The sequence below is a fragment of the Cataglyphis hispanica genome, chromosome 15 (assembly GCF_021464435.1).
Source record: "Cataglyphis hispanica isolate Lineage 1 chromosome 15, ULB_Chis1_1.0, whole genome shotgun sequence".
NCBI classification, from domain to species: Eukaryota; Metazoa; Arthropoda; class Insecta; order Hymenoptera; family Formicidae; genus Cataglyphis; species Cataglyphis hispanica.
The window spans coordinates 2,536,172-2,560,541 of NC_065968.1; the positions used below are offsets into that span (position 1 = coordinate 2,536,172).

At 32.5% G+C, this 24,370-nt stretch overlaps 1 protein-coding gene across 1 annotated transcript; it reads right to left on the reverse strand.

The window, feature by feature from the left end:
- Positions 1-7,300: 7,300 nt before the first annotated feature.
- On the reverse strand, positions 7,301-24,253 carry LOC126855098 (uncharacterized). The gene is made up of 4 exons (XM_050602468.1): positions 24,057-24,253; positions 22,236-22,503; positions 12,423-12,593; positions 7,301-11,067 (listed from the first exon to the last, which is right to left on the reverse strand). The coding sequence occupies exons 3-4, from the start codon at positions 12,563-12,565 to the stop codon at positions 8,568-8,570; spliced, it is 2,643 nt and encodes an 880-aa protein (XP_050458425.1). The 5' UTR covers positions 12,566-12,593; positions 22,236-22,503; positions 24,057-24,253; the 3' UTR covers positions 7,301-8,567.
- Between the last annotated feature and the right edge of the window lie 117 nt (positions 24,254-24,370).

The following is a 24,370-nucleotide window of genomic DNA, read 5'->3' on the forward strand; positions in this document are numbered from 1 at the left end:
TATGCAGATGTCATCGATCACACATGTTCCTCTTCATTTTCTCGATCCTTCCTCTCTAAACAATTAATGTATCCCATATCTGAAATTCAGAGTTGGGCAGTAACTACTTAAAGTTAAAAGTTAAGGTTGAAAAGTTAATAACTTTTAATAACTTAACTTGATTAATTTTAAACGTGTTTACTGTTAATTTAAACCAGTTATTTTTAAATGCATTAACGTTAACTTATTAAATTTTTTTATTTAAAATAATTTATCAATATTAAATTCGTGTAAAAATAGTTGATCGTAATGCGAATATTTTATTTGTCGTACAACAAATTTGTCGAATGTCGATTCGCTGTTGATTAGAGAATTAATTTTAATAAGTTAATAATTTTTTAACTAAACTTTAATTTAACTTAATTATGTTACTTAATTTTTAAGTTACTTAACTTTAACTTAATTAACTTAATTTTATTTAATTAAATTAATTAACTTAATTTAACTTAATTAATTTTTTATTTAAGTAATCTTTAACGTAAACTTAATTAATTTTTAAGTCATTAAATTTAAACTTAACTTAGTTAAAAAAAAATTAGCTTAATCTTGCTAAAATCAAATCTGATAAAAGTTGAACCCATGTATCCAGAAATCGTATTATCAAAATTATCTGCAATTTCTTTTGCATTTTCCTCAGAATTTTTAGCTTAAAAATTGTCAAAAATTATTTAACGCAGGTTTTTTTCTTAATAAAAAATAAATTGATAATATATCATCGGTATAATCCAATTATGTATATAGTTATTGATTATAGCTGAATTATTAGCAATCAAAATGGATAAAACATTCAAGAAAATGCTGAGAATTCTGAAAAACAAACTATTGTCCTCGAAATGAATATCGTCGAGTGGTGAAAGAAACAGGCGCGGGCATTCTTCTGCCATTCATATAATGCTGTCCCTCAAGGAGGCAACGATAGAAGAGTCGTTGTCGCCTGTCATTGAACACGGCTGTGTATATACATACAAGCGTGGAACAATGCAAGGTGTAACGACGCACGAAACGAAAGAGAAGATCGAACGAGAAAGAAAGTATTAACATACCGGGTCACCGTTCAGAGAATTATGCATAAAATACATACATACACACACACACACACATATATATATATATATATATATATATATATATATAATTTATAACTATATATATATATATATATATATATATATATATATATAATTTGTATTTGAAAATATTATACAAGTATTAAAATGAAACATTGATATCTTTTTCAAACTGACAGATAGCATCCACGTGTCTTTCTGTCACTCGTGTGTTTGATGTATATCGCATAAGATGACAACGTATAATTATGATGACATAATTGTAAAGATAATTGTAAGGATACGGAAGAAGAGAAAGAAATGCGTACAGTTATTAATTATCAGCAGTTTTTCAAACGTGAGTTCTTTTATTTTTATTTGCTAATAATTTAGAAATTAGCCATAATTGAATACTATTTACTTTTAATGATAAGAATTATCAATTTATATGTAATAAAATGTATTTATATATAAGAGCAATGTACTTACTTTAACAATCGATCACAATGTTTTATTTGTCTTCCTTAGCATCTTGTCGTGAACAATACATACAATTATTTTCAATGACGGAAATGTTAATTATTTCTTGCCACGCCAACAGCTTTATGTCCTTCATTTACCTTATAAAAAGAAGCATACAAAGAACAGAGTAACGGTAATCCATTTACTTCCTTGTCAGATCAGAACTTTCGAATTCTGTTATGTGCAATTAAATCGCGGCGATATCGCTTATCAAATATCGAGAAAGATGCATTAATCGCAATTGGACTAAAACGCACTAAAAACAATCGTGCGTTAGACAATTCAAACACAAATTTACTTTTAACTTTAGTAAACGACAGAAACTTTGGGTAAAAAACCTGGAAAAAATTTTCTTTTATTCCTCCAAAAATAGATTTTTAATTCCATTTTTAATTCCATTAATTACTCAAAATGTATGGACCATCTTTTGTTCGAAAGAAAGTGGCACTATCTTTCAAAATTCTCAAAAAAAGAAAACATCTTTTTACCCCAAAATACCAGTTTTGTATTTAGTTTCTTCTCCCATTTTTAAAAAATTCGAGTTTTTTTAATCCCTACTTTTGACAGATAAAGAGACGCGAAAAATGCACACTCAACGATTACACACGTCGACAGAAAAAATATTTGTCAAGTAACTCTAATTGTAAGTTATTTTGAATTTTAAAATAAAAAATTGCTAATCTCTCATCGTAAAATTCAAAATAATTTTAAAACCTGATCTGACGGAGCAATTTGGTTTGCGGCATTGTTTTTTATAATCAAAAAATCTATAAAATGACAAAAATTTTTTTATAGGCCAATGAAAAAAAATTTTTCGTCAAGTAACTCTAATCAAAGTAGATATACCTTATAAATTTTCGGCCACAAAAAACATTGCCGCAAATCAAATTGCTCCGTCACGTCAAGTTGTAAATTTTAAAATAAAAAAATTGTTGATTTCTCATCTTAAAATTCAAAACAACTTGAAAAAATGTATACAAGTAATTTTAATTAAAGTGTTTTTTTTCTTTTTTGTAGATTTTTTTGTTTCTTATAGATTTTCGATCACAAAAAATAATGCCACTGTCTAAATTGCTCTATTACGTCTAATTTTAAAGTTATTTTGAATTTTAATATAAAAAGAAAGTCAGCAATTTTTCACTTTAAAATTCAAGTTACTTGACAAAATTTTTTTTTTTGTTCGCCTGTGTTATTAATGATTGAGCGCAGTGACATATGTATCATAATACACGCGCATACATAACTTTATCATCGCGGTTGCAAAGAACTCGGAGTAAGCGCTACGATGAGATCTACTTCAGAAATGTTCGGCCAGATGAAAACGTCCTTCGTAGCGAAAATATCGTGTTTAGAAGTAGCGGTGGTAGCACAAGAGCGAGGCGTTCTCGTTCTCCTGGTTGCGTCGCTGAAGAATGGGTATGTTTCCTGGGCTATAATCAATTACCGTCCGCTCTCGTCCGGTCTCTCTTCAGCATTACATGGCACAAAAGCCCTCGCAGGTGCGTTCTATCTTCTTCATTCCTGTACTTGATGGTCTCTCCTCCTCCTTCTATGATCTACTCTCCTCTCGTTCTCAACGCTCCTCTTTCCTACGTTCGCAATCTGGACGAGTTCTCCATCTAAAGTGTCGAGAGCGATGGATATGAATCACTCGGAGCTATGGAATATATTATTCGGAAAGTTGAACGCAAGCAGAACTTTTTTGGTTTTTCTTCTTTCGTATATACAGGGTGGCCTCGAACGTTCCAGCCAGACTTTGAGATCTTATAGGAAATTTAATTCTGAACAAAAAATTTTATATAAACATGGGTCGAAAAATGCTTCCTTAAGAAGTTATCGCTCAAAAACCTCTGATAAAGGAAGAGCGAAAGGTGAAAAGAAAATGAAATTAAAAAGAAAAATGAAATTTAATAAATGAAACTTAAATTTGAAAAAAACGATAAAAATAAAAAATAAAAATCTTTCTTTTATGAAAATAAAATAAATTTTTTAAGTTTTATTTTCTTTTTATTTCATTTTCTTTTCTCCTTTATCAGAGGTTTTTGAGCGATAACTTCTTAAAAAAACATTTTTGTATTTGATATATATTTTTGCCATCCTGTATACTAAAGATTCTCATCGTGCTTTAAAATCTATTTTATTCGTGTCTCGTAGATATGTTGATAAATTTGTATCAATTTGTGATGACGTTAATGATCTCCCATGTGTCCCCAATCGTTTTTGTTTCTCTAAAAACTTTTTGTATATTTTTCTCCTTAATATTCATGGTCCAATTTCAATAGTTTTGCAATTGCTTCGTTAAATCTCTTGCAATTTTCATGAAAAAAAAATTAATCAGCTGATTAACAATTACTTCGTTAAATCTCTTGCAATTGTCAGGAAAAAAAAAAGTTAATCAGCTGATAAATTTTCTTTGCGTTTTATTAATATACGCAAATGATCATCTCCGAACAAACTCCATCATTTTACCAGAAATTCCATAGAATACGTCATCGATAAACTCGCAATGCTTGCGATGATAACGCGTTAGTTAAAGCGGTAGGTGCGTAATCCCGAGTGGGCGCTGACACGAAATACAGCGGATGAAATTTCCTTCGCTAGTCACGAAAGGAGAGATCTCAGTGGGATATATCATTTGATGATGCAATTATATCTGCCAAGATATTAACTTGATTTTTCCCTTACATGTACAAGCATACCGATGATTTTTATCGATTCCGCAGAAGAAAACGCGACTTATATAAATTGGAAAAAAATACTAATTTGAAAAAAGAAGTGTAAAGGCTTTATCGGAAAGAGAGATCTTGTTAAGAGTCTCGGATAAAAATCTTATGATATAATTTTACGTGTTTAAATTAAAGCTGAAAAATTTTAAAGCTTACATAAAATGCTATTAAAAATATATGATTAGAGAATATATGATAGAGAGAACTATTATGACTTTGGCTCTAATTATTGTTTTATTTTAGAATAATTTATAATAATAATAATAATAATTTAATAATAATATTTTATAATAATAATATAAAATAAAAATTAATTAATTATTTAATTCTTAATTTTTATATTATTTATATATTTTATATATATTATTATTATTATATATTATATATTATATATTATATATATTATATATTATTTTTATTTTTAATATTAATTTTAATTAATTAATTAAAATTAATTAATAATATATAAATATATAAATAATAAATATAAAAATTAAGAACTAAATATCATGCAAGAGAATTAAAAAAAGAAGAAAAAACCCATTATCCTTTTTTTTCACGAAGATATAAACAGTATTCAAGGATTATTTATATTAATGAGATTAACGTATGTAATGACATATGTGCAGATAGTGCACGTTTGCACATTTAAGCGTGAGCAAAATGCACAATTTGTTTTTGTTACTTCCGGAGATCCCTGTCTGTTTTTTAGGCTGATACAGAGCGGATCCGTTTGTCACGCCTCCACCGAGAGATTTCCGCTCTTTGTTCGCTGCCTCTATTTCAGTTTCGTCCTTGCGTAGCATCGGTCAGCAGCAGATGTACGCGAAGGGGCGTAGATATATACCGTCAGCGCCGTAATTTGCATCGCGATATCGAATATCGATTACGTAATTCGTCGTTGCAACGAGAGATCTCTCGTTTTGTCAGCCCCCGATCATATGTAGGAAGCAATTATTGTTACGTAAAACAAATGTGCGTATCTGTATCGGCTTAGAGATACAGGCAAATTAGGCTCTAACGATGAGCCGACAGACGACTGCGTTTTTTCTTAATTGTATGTTTATATAGCTTTTACTGCGCTTTAAAATTTTTTAATATAAAATAAGCGTGTGTCTGAGCTCTTTAATGGAAGAATCTATAAGATAAAAATGTCGAATGTTGTTTTCTTTTTCTCGTTTTCGCTCTTTATCGGTGTCAAATGCGTTTCGGATATATGTATTTATAGGTATAAAGTCGAACTTCCGGTATCGGCAGTAAATCGAACAAGGCTAATCGCAATCTTCCTGTATACGATGCGCATTATGATGGAAATCGTTGGAAATCACCGAATCGAGCGAATCATTCGTTACATTAGCTACAAACAAACTATCAAAAACAACATCGATCTTTTCGTGCTAAGCTAATACTTGTAATAGTAATATAATTGAATATATATATTTAATTTAAAAATATATATATAATTAAATATATATATATATATATATATTAACTCTTTCTTTAATAATATAAGAGTAAAATAAAAATGTTTTTACACATGTTTTCGCATAAAATATGCAATATATCATAAATGTATGACTAGTGAAAAAAATTTGTATGCAATAAAAAAAATTATTATTACATACATATTCGACATCAATATTGAATTTTATATATTCGATCCTTATTCGTGTATTTGCTTAGAATAAACGTTTCTTGGCAACTGTGAATTTTAGCGAGACACGCACCAGCCGGTGTATTAAAGTATAATGATCATGTGTGTAAGCGCCCAAGTTAGCGAAGTGCTCGGCTACTCAATAATTCAAACATTCTTGGCATTCAAGTTTATATTGCAGCTGGGAAGCAAAAGAGAAATAAATTTAAAAACATATTTTGATTCTGAAATATTTAATTATTATACAAAAATAAGTTCTAAATTCAAGGCTTATCAGCATCACAGATTATACGAAAAAAAAAAAATATATATATATATATATATATCTATGAATCTATATTATCTTATGTATAAGTCTTCCAGTCTGATTGAATTTATATTTATTGAAAAATCAAATTTATGATTTTATATTGCATATTTCTCTCACGCAATAAATTGAATTTTTAAATCTACATTTTTCTGTATCTTAGAAGAAATACAATATTAATAAGCTAAGCTTCTTACTGAATATATTTCTCTCCCTCTCGTATTACAAAAGATTTTGCGACATCCTAAACAAAAATGTTACATACGAGAGTATATATAATTCACTCTCAATTTAAATATGTTGCATTTATTATTCTTATAATTTAATTTAATATAAAATGAAAATGAAAATATCAGAGATGAAAGGGTCTCGCTCGTCACGAGTTGAAATGTGCTACTGCCGTTCGATGTGTCACGGACATGTGGTCGAGGCGCGGCTTCAGAAATAGCTCGTGACTCAATATTTAGGCAGCGCCAATTTAATGCAATGCTCTTTCGTCATGGAACCATCCGCAGATCCTGGCAACAGGAAATTTGCCGTTGTACGGATCACAGCTGATTGAACATTAAGAATATATTCTACTATTAGTATGATGAAAATTATCGACAGAAAAAAAAAATAATTTACCTCGATCTTCGAACTCTATATATATATATATATATATATATATATATATATATATATATATATAAATTTTAAATTGATTAAATATATTTCATTCAAATTTATATTTATTTTTTCAAGCAAATTTTGCAAAATAAATTTGCAAGCCTTCAAATCTCTTGGAATATATATATATATATATATTCCAAGAGATTTGAAGGCTTGCAAATTTTTTTTGCAAAATTTGCTTGAAAAAATAAATATAAATTTGAATTAAATATATTTAAATTAATTAATTACATATATATTTAATCAATTTAAAATTTTTTTATCTGTGCATCGCGCTTTAATTTTTATACTATGCTAATGCTAGGTTCTGATGGAATGAAGGCATAGTCAGAAGTTTAGATAAAAATTTATTGAAGTCTTCAATGTGTGTTCATTATCGTGTAACATAAACTTATGACAATGCCTGTGGATCATACGCATCTACAAATTTATTCGCATAACATTCATTCACTTATATTATTTTATACACAAGTCCACATGTGCGGTAGACATACTTATGCTTTATGCAAGATTATGACGGATGCATAATTTCTGTCTATGTACATTTGATATATGTAATATACATATATTCTATATAATGTAAAGTATAAATATGTATATTACGTATATTACATAAGATATGTAATGTATGTAACGTACATATACGTGATTGCCGTAGGAAAACACGTTGCATGGATTACTACCATGTCGCCTGTCTTCGTCACCTTCGTCGCCTGTCTTGACCCGCGTTCGTCCTAATGTTTTTTTTATATGAAACATAAAGCAACCGGTCAAACTACTAACTTTGTACTCTGCTTTTCGCCGTTCCCATAACTAAGACGTTATTTGGTATTGCAATGGTATTCAAAATAATAACAATGAGAAGAAACAAAATAAGATTTTTTTTATATTCATGTATATGTCGCAGATTTTTTGTAAATTCAGCCTTTTTACCAAAAGCCTAAGCTTGAATAAAAAGCCGGTCAACAAAGATTCGGCGTTTTGTACGGAAAAGCTAAGCTTTTAGAAGACGGATTTTACAAAAAGGTCGTTCATATTTTTCCGATAAAAGTCTACGCTCCCCTCTAATGTCATTCAAGTAATCACTAGCGGCGAGCGCGTTTTTTTCTAATCATCATCTAATACTATGAACGCGCCTAACACCATTTTAGTTCTCGACGCACGGAAAATAATCGATTGAATATCTTCAATAACGATGGACAAATTCAGTTTGGGCGTGGTCACTTCGCAATCAGTATGATTGAACGAAGAAAATTAATCACTCTTAAACCTATTTTTTTTTTAATTAGCGTTTTATGTACACATGGATAAAGTTTATCGGCGTGCTAAGGAGTCTCGCGCCACTTTAAGTAGGAAAGTACAGTTTTTTTTACACGAAGAAGACGTTCTCCGCTGTCAAAGCGTCCTTTATCCCTATGACGCTTATTGGCAAGGATTCTCGTACAAAATCGTCTCTTAGAATAATTCACCGAAGACACACATCTTCCGATATTAGATATTACATTCGTCCTTGTATTCCGAACGGCATTTGTTCCCATTTGAGACATGTCACCGGATATGTCCCTTCACGTGTCAGTCTGCTCACGACGGAGCTACGGGGTTCACGCCAGCTTCATATATATGGTGCGCTCTCGCATCTTGCAGTGCTTGAGTTCTTTGAGCGCTCGTTGCACTTCGCTGGGTGACGAGAATGCCACTCGCGCGTCCCCGGTCGGCATGCCCCTCTCGTTGTAACGGCGAATTACGTTTTCCCGTTTAACGTCAAAGTCACCGAAGAATTCGATAATCTCATTGATATCCGCTTTGAACGGTACGTTCTCGAGTGACAGTACACAGCCAGGTTTACCGAATCCTTCGACATAATCCATAGACGGCGGATGACGACCCAGCATGTGCCGCGGCATGCCCATTAATCCGGGCGGGCAGCGAGGCCCAAAACCGGTATTGCCGAACCGCGGCATGTGGCCCAATGGACCGGCAGAGAAACGTGGTGGTCTCTGATGCTGCTCCATTGGCGGGAAATGCTGCTGTTGCGTCTGCTGCTGCGCCTCCATCATGCCGAGGGTTTCGAGCATCTTGGCGCGTGGCACTAGTTCAATAGTGGGTACGTTCTTGCCGAGCGGCAGACCGTTCTTAGCGATAGCGCGCTCCGCCTTCTCGGGCGAGTCAAACTCGCAGAAACACTCGCCGGCTGGTTTGCCTTGCTGATTGAGCATCATGTGAATGCAGAGCGGCACGATGCCGATGTCTGAGAAGAAGTCGAAGATGTCGCGGTCAATTGTCTGGAATGGCAAACCGCGCATGAGAATACAATCCGTCTGGTTCATGCTGACTTGCTCGTGCTCGCGCTTCGCCTGCGCAAACTTCTCCTCGCTGATCGCGGTCGCGGTCACCTGTTTGCTGCCGATCTTCAGTGTCGTGTTCAACGATGATTTGGCATCCTCGAGTCGCGCGAATTGCACGTAAGCCATGTACTGGATGGTACCGGACTCCTTGGAATTGGTAATGAAGAGATCGTTGATCTTCCAGTCATGGAACAGCTTAGCTATGTCCATTTCTTTGGTGAAGGACGGTAGTTCAGTCAAGAGGATACACATAGAATTTCTCACATCACCATCGTCCTCCTTGTCAGGTGAATAAGAGTTTACTGCCTTGTCGAAAATACTTTCGTCCAAGTGAAGTACCTCCACTTCGGAATTTCGTACATATCTCGTTTGACTTAGGGCTTGTTCCTTACCCTCGGCCTTACCAAACTTGATATACGCGATACCCACGCGATTGCCGTGATTATCATTAATTATCTTCATGCCATCCTTTCTGATATAGATACCCTGAAACGCGTGACGTAAATCCGCATATGTCGCAGTCAATGGCATGTTGCGAACCTCTACGCAATGATCACCGCTGCTACTGCTGTTCTTATTGTCGGAGAATCTTGAGCTGCCGGACTTCCTGCCGGATGTTTGACGATCGTTCTCGTAGCTTCCGAAATTGGAGGCGCCAGCCTGGAACGCATGCGGATTGCGTCGACCCTCGAGCTCCTGCATTTTACTTAGGAAGGCATTATTCGGTCTGGTACCACGGTAGCTACTGCTGGTGCCATATTCCTGATTGTTGAATTGATTCGATCGGCCGGAGAATCGTCCGGTCTGGTCTAATCTGCTTTGTTCGTTCTGACTCCAAGGCTCCTTGGAACGAGTTCCCAGACTAGTCAGACTCGGTATACTCGTCGTGCCTAGATTCTGCGTTAACGGTGTTATACCTACCGTGTGGCCGAGCGCCTGCACGTGCGGTTGCATAAGATTACCGACGCCGTTGAGACCGTTTATAGAGAATTGTCCCGACTGCAGCATCGGCTGCGGTCCTATCACGGATGTGCCGAAGCCGGCAATGGCCGAACGCTGAGTCTCCGTATCCTGGGACAGAGCGGCGACGCCTGCGCCTAAAATACCGGGTGCCAACAGAGCAGCCTGCATCTGTGTTTGAGGCGGAACCTCCCATATGCCGTTCTCAAGCGGCTTCTTTGACGCAGCTGCCGATGCCTTATCCTTGTGAAATTGGCCGACGCACACGACGTCATTGTTATCGTCCTCGGCGTCCTTGCGACGATCATTCGCGGAGCCCCTTTTCGAGTCGCGGTCACGTGACCTCGTACGATCGCGCGACCTGGAGCGATCCCGGCGACGTCGTCGATCTCGCCTGTCGCGTTCCCGATCGCGCGATCTGCTGCGATCTCGGCGTCGTCGATCTCTGCCGCGGTCTCTATCACGACGGTCTCGGTCGCGATCGCGATCGCGAGATCGCGAGCGATCCCGCGATCTCGATCGATCACGTCTGTCCTTCCGATCCTTGTTGATCTCGCTATCGTTATCCTTATCTCTCCTGTCCGTGGGCGAACTGGGCTGCTGTTTACCAGGAACCACGGCCGGAGGCACCGCTACGGACGCGGTTTGCATGATGCATTGCAAGCTCAAGGTCTGCTGCCGAGCGGCTTCGATCACTTTTTGCATTTCAGCGCGCGAGCTCAACAACAACTTGATCTTCATCTCCTTGATCTTGCCGCCATCGTGCATCATCGCTTGACGAGCGTCTTCGTCGGTACTGTAATAGTGAAGCTTTTCGTGAGATTCCTGACGTTGCAATCTATTTTCTCGTAAATTCGTTAGGCAACTAAGCTTCGCATATTCTTTTTTAAGAGGCATATTATCCGTTTGAACTCTCGAAAAATAAGTACATTTTCAAAATTTTTTATTTTTTTACAATATTATTAAATATTTAAATAAAAATTTTCAGTTAATTTTTTTTTCTTTTTTTTAAGTTATGCGAATATTTCCAGATTTATATTTTCATGCACAGTGTGCTTGAAAACTCGGGCTATGTTCGACGGATTGACTTCACATTTTGCATGCGAGTTCCTAATAAGATTCCGCATCTGCTAACGAGGCCTTTCTTTAAATTCGATTCCCCATTTTTTGTTATAAACAAAAAAAATAAATTTAAAAAAAAACAAATTTTTCTTTTCATTAAGCAGTCATTTCCCTATTTTTAAAATTAAAAAAAAACGCTTGGATAGTAGATAATTATTAATATATTTAATAAAGAAAACCTGTATTTAAAAAAAAAAAATTTAAGCTAAAAATTTGTATTTAAGTAGTTAATAATATTATATTAAAATTGTAAATAAATTAAAAATTTTTATCAAGTTGTGTTGTAAAAGAATCTAGAAAGTGTATTCATTTTTCGAGATTTCAAATAGATATGCCCTTTAAAGCATTGCAAATGCCATCAGTTTTTTTGTTAACGCTTTATAGCTGACAGCTTTATTCATGTGACAACTTGCCTTGCTAATTAAAAGTTTCATGTGGATATTGATTTTGTCCTTATATAAAATAATTTTACGTTTTAGGCATGCAATACACGAATATATAAAGGATAATTATTAAACTATTACTGAGAATAATAAAAAGATCTAATAAAACAACCGAAAAATACTTTTCTATTTTATGCATCCATATCAACAACTTGTTACAAAATAATCTCTTAAATAATATAATTTTTTTTTTGCTAAAGCAAAATTAATCATAAATTAAGGCAAAGCTCTTTTACTATATTTTTTTTTTTTTTTTAATTGGAATCTATTAAATTCTCTATTAAATAATCGTTACACACAAATGAGTTTTAGCTACAAATAATTGTAAATGACGGAAGAAAGACAATCTACTAAATTTTTAATCTGCTAAAATTAATTTTATTTTATTTAAGGACAGAACTTTATTATTTATAATCATAGATTTTTTATTTTACGCATGAATCGTGAGAAAAAATAATTCAATAATGATATAAAATCTTCAAGCCGCAGTGTTGAGCGAACGAAGGAAATAAGATGTAAACATATCCATTGCTTCGCTCCAGATCTCTCTTTTCAAAGCGACCGATTTGTATACGACAGCACTTACCTAAATGCGATGAACGCATCTCCTAATTCGCCGCCGACAATGTGGACGCCACCCTCCGGGATGCTGAGACCTCTGAAAAACTGGCGTATGTCCAATGCGTTGGCGGACCACGCCAGATTTTGTAGTCTGATTATGACGCTCATTTTCGTTAGTACTCGTTCGATGCCTTATCTGCAACCGAGCCATGAGGCAACGAAATTATAAACGACGAAGATAATGAATACCTTCAATGTAATTATAATGAGCCGCGATGACAGCTTAATCATTCGCCAATTGTTTATTAGAATAAATAGGAGTCATATGAAAATCATAAGAAGAATAAAAATGAGTTTTTCTTATATATATATATATATATATATATATATATATATATATATATATATACATCCTTATATATTATAAGTTTTTTATAAATCTTTTTTAATATAATATTATTATTTATTAAATATTAAATATATTAAATATATATTAAATTATATCTCTATTATAATATATTAAATTTTATATTGCTTAAAAGCTAGAAATTTTAATATTTTACCTATACATATATATCACATAAGCTTATTATTTATTTATTATTATATTATAATGATATCTTTATGATTTCTCTTTTCGCTGCACTTATATTAATACTTCCATATATTATATGTACTTATTATATTAATATATGCACGAGTATAGAGAAATGCTACTTTATTTTTTTATTGTTCTTTTTATTTCTTCTCGATTGCTGTTCTACTTTTTCTCTCTTGGTCTTGTCTTATCGTAATGGATTGAGTTTGATTTCTCTAAGCATCTTTTTCCCTTTAACTGTTCTTGTTTTATTTTCACATCTAAGAGATACTTTAGAGTATATCTCTTTTTATCTAAAAATTATATAAAAAGACTGTCTTTTTCTTCTTCTCCATAAAAGTAATCCTAACAGATCGAAATAAGCAAAGATAATAAATTCACTTTAATTTCATTGTGAAAGTAAATAATTATACATATTAGGAGCGAACTATTTAAATTTATTTGTACGTCGCAAACGGAAATACGTGCTGCAGGATATTATTATTTAAATAAGCTATGCTAAAAACAAAACAAATGATCGAATGTTCTAATATTCAATCAATAGACTACGGTTTACGTTTTTGTCCATACAATTCGTACGCTTTTTATTTCATAGCCAATCGATTATTTTTTATACAAGATTGAATATAAATAATTATAATTACAAAAAAAAAAAAAATCAGAAAATTGAAATAGAAAAAATCTAACATATTTATCTTCTTCCTCCTCCTTTTTTTTCTCGTAGCGTGTTTTAATCTTCGTGGCAATCTCTCTAACTGATCAAATAAAAATAATCTCTGATTTTCGATCAAGTTATGGGCGGACATTTCTCGCGTTCACGCGCAGCATGTTTCTGTCACGACTTGCGCAATGCTTTGCAAGCAAACTTTCTCTCTATAATGCCGATGAAAACAGATAAGATTGTAACGAACAAGATAGTAGATAACGAAGAGGTTTTCTTAATAAAGTAACACATGTACGTCGACTCTGCTGGTATTCGAAATAATCCAAGTCGCTTCATTCATTTCTTTCGTGAATACATAAGCGGCGAGATATTATTATACTTTATTACAATCTTTTTATTCATCATTTGCATTTAACGGTGTGTGCTGAACCGTTGCCGAAGGCCACGCAAGAATAGGCATGAATAGAAACGAGTAATCGGATTTATTAGCATAAAAGATGTTCGAGCGATGTTTCCACGAAAGATATGCGCTTTACATGTTTAATCTTATGCATGAAATGGACGTTTAAGTGCTTGTTATGTGGTCTCGACGATAAATCAATTTCAGAATTACAATGAAAAGAAATCCGTTGTCTTATAAATACTTTACTTAATACCTAAATTTTTTACTTCACGCGATTGTAGATATTTTTATAGATAAAGAAAAACCGTTGATCAATTTTTATTTTAAATATGATGAAAAAGGAGATGTGGGGGAGACAAAAGTGTAATATCGAAGGCATTTATTTTTTCCGCATTATTATTTAAGCTTGTCCATAAGATATGAAACATCTGTATTACTTGCATTTATTCAATGTAAGAAATAACTTTGTAGATTTAGGACAAGAAATTAGCAATACAAAATATATTATCATTTCATACTGTAATCATTTCAGTTAGAGAGAGCATAAAATTTTTTATATATATTATTTATTTTGTAAGATTATTTTTAATATATATTATTTTAATATATCATTGTTCGCATATAAAAAGATTTTATTTATATTTCTTATGTTATAATAGTGCAACTGCATCATTTTTTCCATTTTGACGCGATACTCATAATTTTATACATCATTTAAACAAAATTATTGATATAAGTAATGAAATTATGAAAAAAAATTAGCCAAAAAGATATAAATACTGCGGAGCTCTTCCCATTTTCTTGACGAAGGATAAGAAATTAGCAATACAAAAAATATTATTATTTCATATTGTAATAATTTCAGTCAGAGAGAGTATAAAATTTTTTACAGTTTTATATATATTATTTATTTTGTAAGTTTATTTTTAATATGTATATTATTTTTAATACATCTTTCGCATATAAAGAAATTTTATTTATATTTTTTTACATTATAAAAGTGCAACTGTGTCGTCTTTTGCATTTTGACGCAATACTCATAATTTTATACATCATTTTAAACAAAATTATTGATATAAGTAATGAAATTATGAAAAAAATTAGCCAAAAAGATATAAATACCGCGGAGCTTTTCCCATTTTCTTGATGAAAGATAAGAAATTAGCAATACAAAAAATATTATTATTTCATATTGTAATAATTTCAGTTAGAGAAAGCATAAAATTTTTTATATATATTATTTATTTTGTAAGATTATTTTTAATATATATTATTTTAATACATCATTGTTCGCATGTAAAAAGATTTTATTTATATTTTTTATGTTATAAAAGTGCAACTGCGTCGTCTTTTGCATTTTGACGCAATACTCATAATTTTATACATCATTTTAAACAAAATTATTGATATAAATAATGAAATTATGAAAAAAATTAGCCAAAAAGATATAAATACTGCTCTTCCCGTTTTCTTGGCGAATTGTATAAATAGTGTTGCTGTTTTTTTTTTTCACATCGATGACGGCATTGAATTTGATACGGCGAACATCCTTGTTAAGCTGCTTGCATCGAGTTTGTATAAAGTACCGGCTGTTAATTGCAGTATCATTAATCATTCGGATGTTGCACGCGTATATTCTCACATTTGCGCAACTAACTATAATCGCATGGCTTAATTTGCAGCTTTATTAATTTCAGGAGATTAATTTCAGTCGCGCAAATAATCAATTATCTTGTCCAGAGTTATTGCCGCTGACATTTAGCATCGCATTGCAGAAATTGTAAAACATAGGTTTCATTGTTTTTAATTCCTATAATAAATTGATCAAGCTATAAAATAATGTCGAAAACATTGAGAATATTTTTTTTTCGTATGTCTATTTATAATGATGATGATTTGAAGAGTTGTTTATCTCTGGCTTATGTAGTTGCCATTAGAGAGTCGTAATTATCGTAAAAATAAAGCGTAGACTCACAACCCTGTTTTTTCTCTTTCTCATGTGGGAAAAAGACGAGAAAAGTTTTAGTGCTTGACTTGTATGGAATTATTACGTTAGCGATAATTGTATGCTAATCATTAAATTAACCAAGTGTTTATTTTGATATATTTATTTGAGAAAGTTTTAAATATATTTAATATTATTTAAAACGTATTTATAATTTATTATCAGAATTATCGAAAATATAAATTTATCGCTTAATAAATAAATGTAAAATTAGTTTACAATTATGTTTTGAGTTTATTTAATATTGTTTAATTAGTCAGCATAAAAAATAAATTTGAAATAATTGGCTATAATTCTACGAAAATTAACTGTATAATATTAATTGTAAAATAAAAATTTAAAAAGTCTTAAATGTATTTTATTAATAAAATAGTTTAATTTTTTAAATTTAATTTCCAATATTTTTTTTTTAATAAAACAAATGTTAACTGCTCGTGCAGTCGATTGCTCATATTGTGAAGTCTGCGAATCAAACATTGTTTTTATTATTAAGGTTTCTTTCAATCAATATTCTAATTCTAATAGTATATACTTAAAATGCAAATAGAATGAGAATCTTATGCGCTCTATCTTTTTCACTTTAACATGAAAGTCACGTAATAAATGAATAGTATAACAAAGATATTAAAGGAGAACAGCTGATTCATGGACGAAACACGACTGTAAAAGTTTTTAATTATTTTACACGCGTATGTGCCAATTTCTATTTTTAATATGCTTTTTAACAGAAGAAAGAATTTGAATTGATAATATTATTTAATACACGAAAAGAGTAATATAAATCATCAAATAAATCTAAAAACATAATCGAATCAATCGCTCTATTGATTTCTAGTAACATCTCAAAAATATTCGCTCAATCATTGTAATCTACAGTTACACATACAAAATAAGATCTAAAAAAATTTGGATCTTTTTCTCAATAAATAAATAAAGATTCGAAGGGTCAAAGAGTTAATGACAATCCATTATGGACAGAAAAATAAATTCACTCAGGCCTGGCTGTCAAATAAATCAAGATAGAGCGAACGAGCTAACATTAAATAAACACAAGTTTTATATCCAGGCGTTCATAGACTTGAAAATCTAGAAAACATCTGAAAAACCTACACGTGGGCTCGACGGGTTTTATTATTACAGCAAATTCCGAAGGCGCCGAAGGTTTGGCACAGGAACGCTCCAAGGCATACAAACACCCACGCACGTTGCGACCGTGCATCAACAATCGTATCATTGAGTTTAGTTTATTCTTTCTTTATCGATCGTAAATTTTTCAGACATGCATGCAAAAACTGAAGCCCCAGGAAAGAAAATTAAATATAAATCGATGTGTAATCGATCCACAAAAATTTCTTTATCAAATTAGTATAAATGTAAATCGTTGAATGAGAAATCGCTATTTATATAGGTGTAAGAATAATATAATTGAAATAAAAGCTTATTCAATTTTTAAAATGAATTAAATAAGGAAACTCTAATTTTAAATATGAGTAAACACACACACACACACACCCCATATATATATATATATATATATATATATATATATGTGTGTGTGTGTGTGTCATCTGGTCTCCAAATGTTTTAAATGTTGAATTAAATGAGGAAATATTTTTTTTCTTCTAATAAATTTAAATATACTAATCTTTGAACGAGAAAGTCTTCACTTCCCAAGTATTGTAAATGATTAAATGACAAGAAAATAAATTCGATCTCTAAATATTCTGAATGAACTAAGAGTTCGATCACAAAATATTCCAAATCATATATTAGCCGAGAAAGAAATAATTTGCATTTATGAATACATATTTATTCAAGATGAATATGGATTTTTTAGCAAAATGCAGTTCGTTCTAAATGTTTTGAGTTACGAGTTTAATGAAAGGAGAAAAAAAATTTTCATTCGTGAACAATGGTATCTATACAAGATCGAAACAAAGTTCAATCTCTAAATGATCCAAGTGAGAAAGAAATAAATTTTTCTTCTGCAGGGAAAGCATTTTGTGCAACTTTTCGTCGAGTTCCACTCTGTTGCATCGGAAATCGTATTTCGGTGTATATATAGTTACGGTAGCCGCCGTAACCGGTTATTTTCACGCCATGGAAGTAGCAATCGGCCGATCCCTGATTATCGCTATTTACGACTAATATATTACTCGTTCCACCGTTGCGACACTGTAATTACCAGCCACGACTGCATCATTAGAAAACAACATCGTTCATCATATCTGTCTCCTAAAACGAAAGATACGATATAAGACGGAATTGCGAGGAAAAAAAGAAAACGTTTCACGCGTTTTAGAGATAATTTCAAAAATAAATGATCGAAAAATCATCGTACAGGATTTACCATAATAAATAATCGGAACGTCAATTAACTCCGACGAGTTCTCACACAGGTTGATGATCCCCGTGCGCGCATACACGGGGATTCTATTTGCGGAATAGAATTCGGTTTCGCAAGGAGAAAATATGGTCGTCGATCTCTCTCGATCGACAGGTGGCCCGCAGTGCTGTTTTATAGGACAATGCGAAGTGACAGACACACGTGTCTGTTTCTGTCGACGAGCACGACGACGCCGCACGCGCGTTCCACGTCTCTTCGGCTTCCATCTGCCATGAACCGCTGAATCCTTTCGTTGAGATCGAGCCGATAAAAAAAACCTCGACGATCGTGTTGCGCTTTATTCGAAATGATCATCGTGAGTCTCTCACGGATTAAACGACAAGTTCGGTTACGTTGAACGCTTCTTCCGCAAGTATCCTATCGTTGATAGCGCGGCACAGCTTCTTCACAGGAATTTTAGAGGAGTACTTTCGAGGTACTTGAGAGTGCTTGCGACGAAAATGTGAAACCAAGTCGTCAAGTGTTTTAGCAAATTCTTCGGAGTCGCTCGACACACCGAGGATGAATGTATTACACGATGTTTCATCGTCTAGTAAGATATTCCTTAAGTAGATTTTTAATTAAACCATATAAGCGGGGACAGCGAGGAGGGACATTCGAAATCCCAGCAACATTGATGCGATGTGTGAATAAATAGTTGCTTCGTTGTGTCGGTATCGCATTATGTTGGAAGATTTCTATCTATAACGCTAGGAAGTCTTCTCTAATTAGCATAATAATCTTGTCATAATATTCTTCCAGCAAAATTTAAATGAATGATATCAGAGATGGCAAAACAAGGCTAGAATTCGAAGATACGATAAGTAACACTGTAATAATTCTGTAATAATTCAGCTATTAATTTTTATGTATTCCCCTTAAGAGTTTGAATAATATATCTAACACAATATCTAACGCTCAAAAATATGTGATAAATTGTGTGATAATTAATTTAATATCGATAATAATAATAATAATCGCAAGTCTGGATTATAATGAGCTTCGTTGCGTTTATATACACTTGCGTATTATCACAAAAACGCAGTAAATTAGCTTCATTACATATATTATTGTATAAAATATAATTAAGATTTTTCTCTTTTTTTAATATCTTCTTTTAAGCTCGCGTTCAGCGAGATGTCAAGCGTAAGATTGCGGAAAGTGCGCTTTATAACAATTCGCGTGTCAAAAATTGTGCTTTATATGGACAAATATTATTCTCTCAGAACAGAGTATTTATTCAGCATAATAGAAATCGATCAACAACCTCGTGATGTTGTCATGTTACGCGATATGTAGTATACAATTTGCAGATGCAAGAAAAAAAGAGGAATTCGGGGAGTGAGAGGTTGTGTACGAATGCGAGCTGCCGCGACTCACGTTCAGTTCAAACACCCCATAAAGGGATCACGAAAACGTAGGCGAAATATCGCACTACTACCGTCTCGTACCGGCCAATGAAATATACTGCAACAATTGCAATCGCCGTTTTCCGTCCAAACAATTTGAATTTGAAGTATCAACGCCGTCCCTCATCAGTGATTACTCCTAATCATTTAGGTATAAAGATTTCTTTGGATTTCCCTTCGTCGACAAGCCAGGATCGTGATTATATATATATATATATATTACTGCTTGTTAGTAAACGCAATTAAATTCCATTACGGAGAGATTATCGCACGATGAAAGAGAAGTGCCGCTCGGTTGGCACTAGCCGCAAAAAATAAAAAGAAAGAAATGTAGATATTTTCTTTTTTTTATTTTTCGGCTGTGATATGTGTCTGTGCTTGACGTGCGTGTGAGGGAAAGAGACCAAAAAAAATCGGTCTACGTGTCGTCCACCTGAAATGCATTATGCACAGTAAAAAAGCGTTCGCAACGATGGAAGCAAGTCGATAAATCGTAGCTGTACTAATACATTTTAATTATCCGTTGCTGCGCTTCCTCGCTGCATTGCAAGTACGTATATGTATATGTACATATATTGTAATCGGTCTATAATAAGACACACTGTACAGAAATAAAAGCGTTACCATATGTACGATAGTTGTTAAGAGCATCCACAAAGCCTCAAAGATGTTCTGGTTCAAAGAAATGTATATTTCACGAGAAGGGATCATGTTTACGAGTAAATTGTTTCCTATTTCAATAATTCTTCCATTTGGAAATAACGATTATGATAAATAGTAATTATTTACTTCAATTTGTTAATAATAATTCCATTTCTCTTTCTCTCTCTCATACATGAACAAAATGTTATTGAGATAGAAATGTATAGAAAAATGCTAGACTGAAAATTTTGTCACACATATGTGTGCCTAAGATAACTTTCTACAAAAACTTCTAATGCAAAAGTTATTTAGTTTAAACTTTTTTGTTGTTGGATCATAGATATTAATTGATTTTTTTTTCGCACTTCAAGATTTTATAGTAATATTTATAATAATATTTATAATATTATATTATTATTGATATTACATAATTATTATAATTATGTAATATTTATAATTTTTAATATTTATAATATTTCTCGCTTATTTTTTATTTCACGCGTATATTTGTTAAATAAATCTTATCGATATGTGTCCGAATGGAATATAGGAAGAAACTATCAACATCAAGAATGACTCGACGGTTAATCTAACGCACCGTGCAATCTTGGTTCCGAGCTCCAAAAACCTGTTGCAAAACTGCATTTCGCCGCAAGTAAGGCAAATTAAATATATTCCATCTGGGAGCAATACCTTTCCGAATTTTAAAATAAAACTTCTCTTAAATTTCAAGATTTTCATTGAAAAATATTTTAGCAATGGACTTTTAATAAAACTGTAGAATCGATCTTTTCTTAGCAAAGAAAATTGATGTTAGAATATGTTATTATTTAATTTAATATGTTTTTAAAATATTCTACAGTTTTTAATTTAAAATGCTCGGCATCTGCTTATTTTATATAAAATTAACTTCTTTTAACAAAAAGAAAGGAATTATAGATTATCATTGCATAGAGCAATGACAGATCAAATTAAAACTTACCTTTCTTTTTTTTATCAATTAAAAAAGTTATTTAATAATTACTTTAAAATATAATAAAGTTAAGCTGTTATGTATACAAAATATAACAAATATGCAAATAAAAATAGTTCATTACTCTTTACATAAATATGATTCATTAAAGACAGCGTATATAATAGCATAAAAAAGATATAAATTAACACAATAAAACTTATTACAAATATATATTAGTTAATTTTTCTAAGGTTAATCTCAATGTGGAATAAAGGACACCTTTAACAGGTTTCTTCTCATATTTCCCTTAGAAAGTAACATTATATAATTGTTTTAATGAGAAATTATATATATGATTTTATTCATAGCAAAAAAAGCTACATTGTTCTGCCTAACTTTTTTATTTAATTTAAGTTTAATAAGTCAAACAGAACCAGAGATGAAATCCGTACGGTTCATATCTTATGGAGGACGCATGAAGAGATGTTTTATAATGCAAATCCATTTTGTTTGCATCAATGTTTTTATAAATTTCTTTATTTTTGTAAATTCGGGTTTATAAATTACTTACCGTTATATATAAGATTCTAAATATATATCGTAGAAAAATCATAATCATAGAGAAAATATGGATATATAAAGATACATAAATAAAGATTCTTCACAAAGCGCTCAGAAACACGACAGACAATTAAATTTGTCTGTATAATAGAATCACAATAATTTTTCCTCCAAAATTATGAACTAATTTTATTACGTGATTTATAGAGCATTACCTTTTAGATCTTAGACACTTCAGAAACTTCTTTCTTCTTTGCTCTGTCTCTTGTTCTCTCACTCTCTCTCACACACAGCTAAAATGTACGACGAGAGTTAAGAGGCGATCGAGAACAAAGATGACCGAGCAGTGAACCAAGGAGGACACTCATCAGTGATGGAGAACAATGAAATGTGGGAGCAGAAATGTTAGCTGCACACCATTGTATAAAATCCCTTGAGCAGGCCGAATCTGTTCTTGACATTTAACACACACTGTCTAAGACCCTGCAACATACATCAAGTTCCCTCTCACTGTACCTAAATAATTTTCCAGCAATTACAAATTGCATCCATATTCAACTTCTTATCCTCGACAGTTATTATCTGCCAAATTACAAGCTTGAATATATACTTTACTACAAATATGTCCCTCACAATGATAGTATTTGCTTTTAGTTGCAGATAATGCTCTGATAAACTTACAGATTTTTATTTAATAAAGAACTGATGAAAATCTTTACAATTATTTGTCTCAGGTTTTAGTTTTCGAAATATCTCTCAACATATATATCCAAATTAAATTATCTTTGAAGTTTTGCAAAAGTTTTCTTATATCCATTTATTTTCAAGTATAATTTGTTAAAGTTTATTTTACTTTTCAATATTATTTCTATAATTAAGTGTTGCTTGTATTCATCAAAATACCTGCGACTGAAAGAAAATGGAGTAGTTGTGAAACGATAACATTAAATAGTACTTCTTTTTGAAAATATTTTCAATGAATTATAAGCGTAGCCTTCTCTCTATCATATCCTCAAGTGTTACGACTAAGTTTATACACAATTCTAAAAATTAAATATTATTTATATATTTTATATATAACTCTCTGTGTAAATGTACATATACATATTTAAAAACAGAAAGAGAGTTAAACAGAAGGCGCCAACACATGACCAGAACTTGAATGAAGACTTGAGCGAGAGGTAAAAATAATCTTTTCACGATAAATATTTATCTATCTTTAAAATAATTTTTTTTTTATCCTTCCCATCTCTCTTCTTTCAATCCATTTTTCTCAATTTTTTCCAATTATTTATTTTACTATTAAAAATAGGATATATTAGAGCCTTTCTCGATCCGTCGATTTTTTTAAATCGTATCCTATAGCATCGACGCCAGAAATCGATAAAAATTCAGAAACTATACCTATAGTTGAATTCTTACACATACTTTTATAACTTTTCAGGTTTATTTTTTAATACCGTCTGCATCGAACTCGGGAAACAATCGAAATTTTTTAAGACTCTCCACGTGGTCTCTATAAATATACTACACCATTTTTCACGCACTTTATAACGAAAAATCGCGCTATTAAAGCCCGAAATATTTCTCCACATTACACGATTGACTTTGCTCTATTCTCCTACCTCTCGCTCAACGCGTGTGTGTAAATATTGTTAATTTGTGCGAGTAATAAAATCAAGTAACGATAAACAAATATAACGAAATTTCTCGATTTCAATCAAAATTTCGCGATGGGCTCGGTCTTTATTTACGAAAGTTGTTAATACGTCACACTGCGAGCGTCGATCGTCTCGTAACGGAAGAGTGAATCTCGAGGATTATATATACACAGAACTTTTCCCGTTAATCAACCAACCGTGGACGCCGCGATGAAATTTTGCGGAAAAAAAAAATTTTTTTTTCGAGAAATTATTGGCGTCTGTTTTGCGTCGCGTTATCCGATATAATCCGCCATTGTCGATGATGACGCGGGTTCGGTCGAGATATCGGTCAGGATGAAATAATCGGCGCACACGCCGGGATATTCGACTCACCGAAGATGGTTACGCGGAAGTGAAGCGGGTTTCATGAAGGAGGACGCCGGCTACAAATGACGAAAAAACAATTTTGGTGGACGCGACGAATGCGATCGATCCCCGCGCTTCGATGAATCAATCCGTGACCGTGGAAGAGAAGAGCTGCCGAAATGGCTGTCCGCAGCCGTGCGCTTGGTCGTGCGAACCCCGTGACGTAAGCGGACCGAGCCGAACGTAGCCGATTGGACGCTCGGCGCCAATCGGGTGACAGTTCGCGAGCGCTCGGCGCCGCTCGGTGACAGTTCGCGAGCGCTCGGCGATCAGCCGGCGCT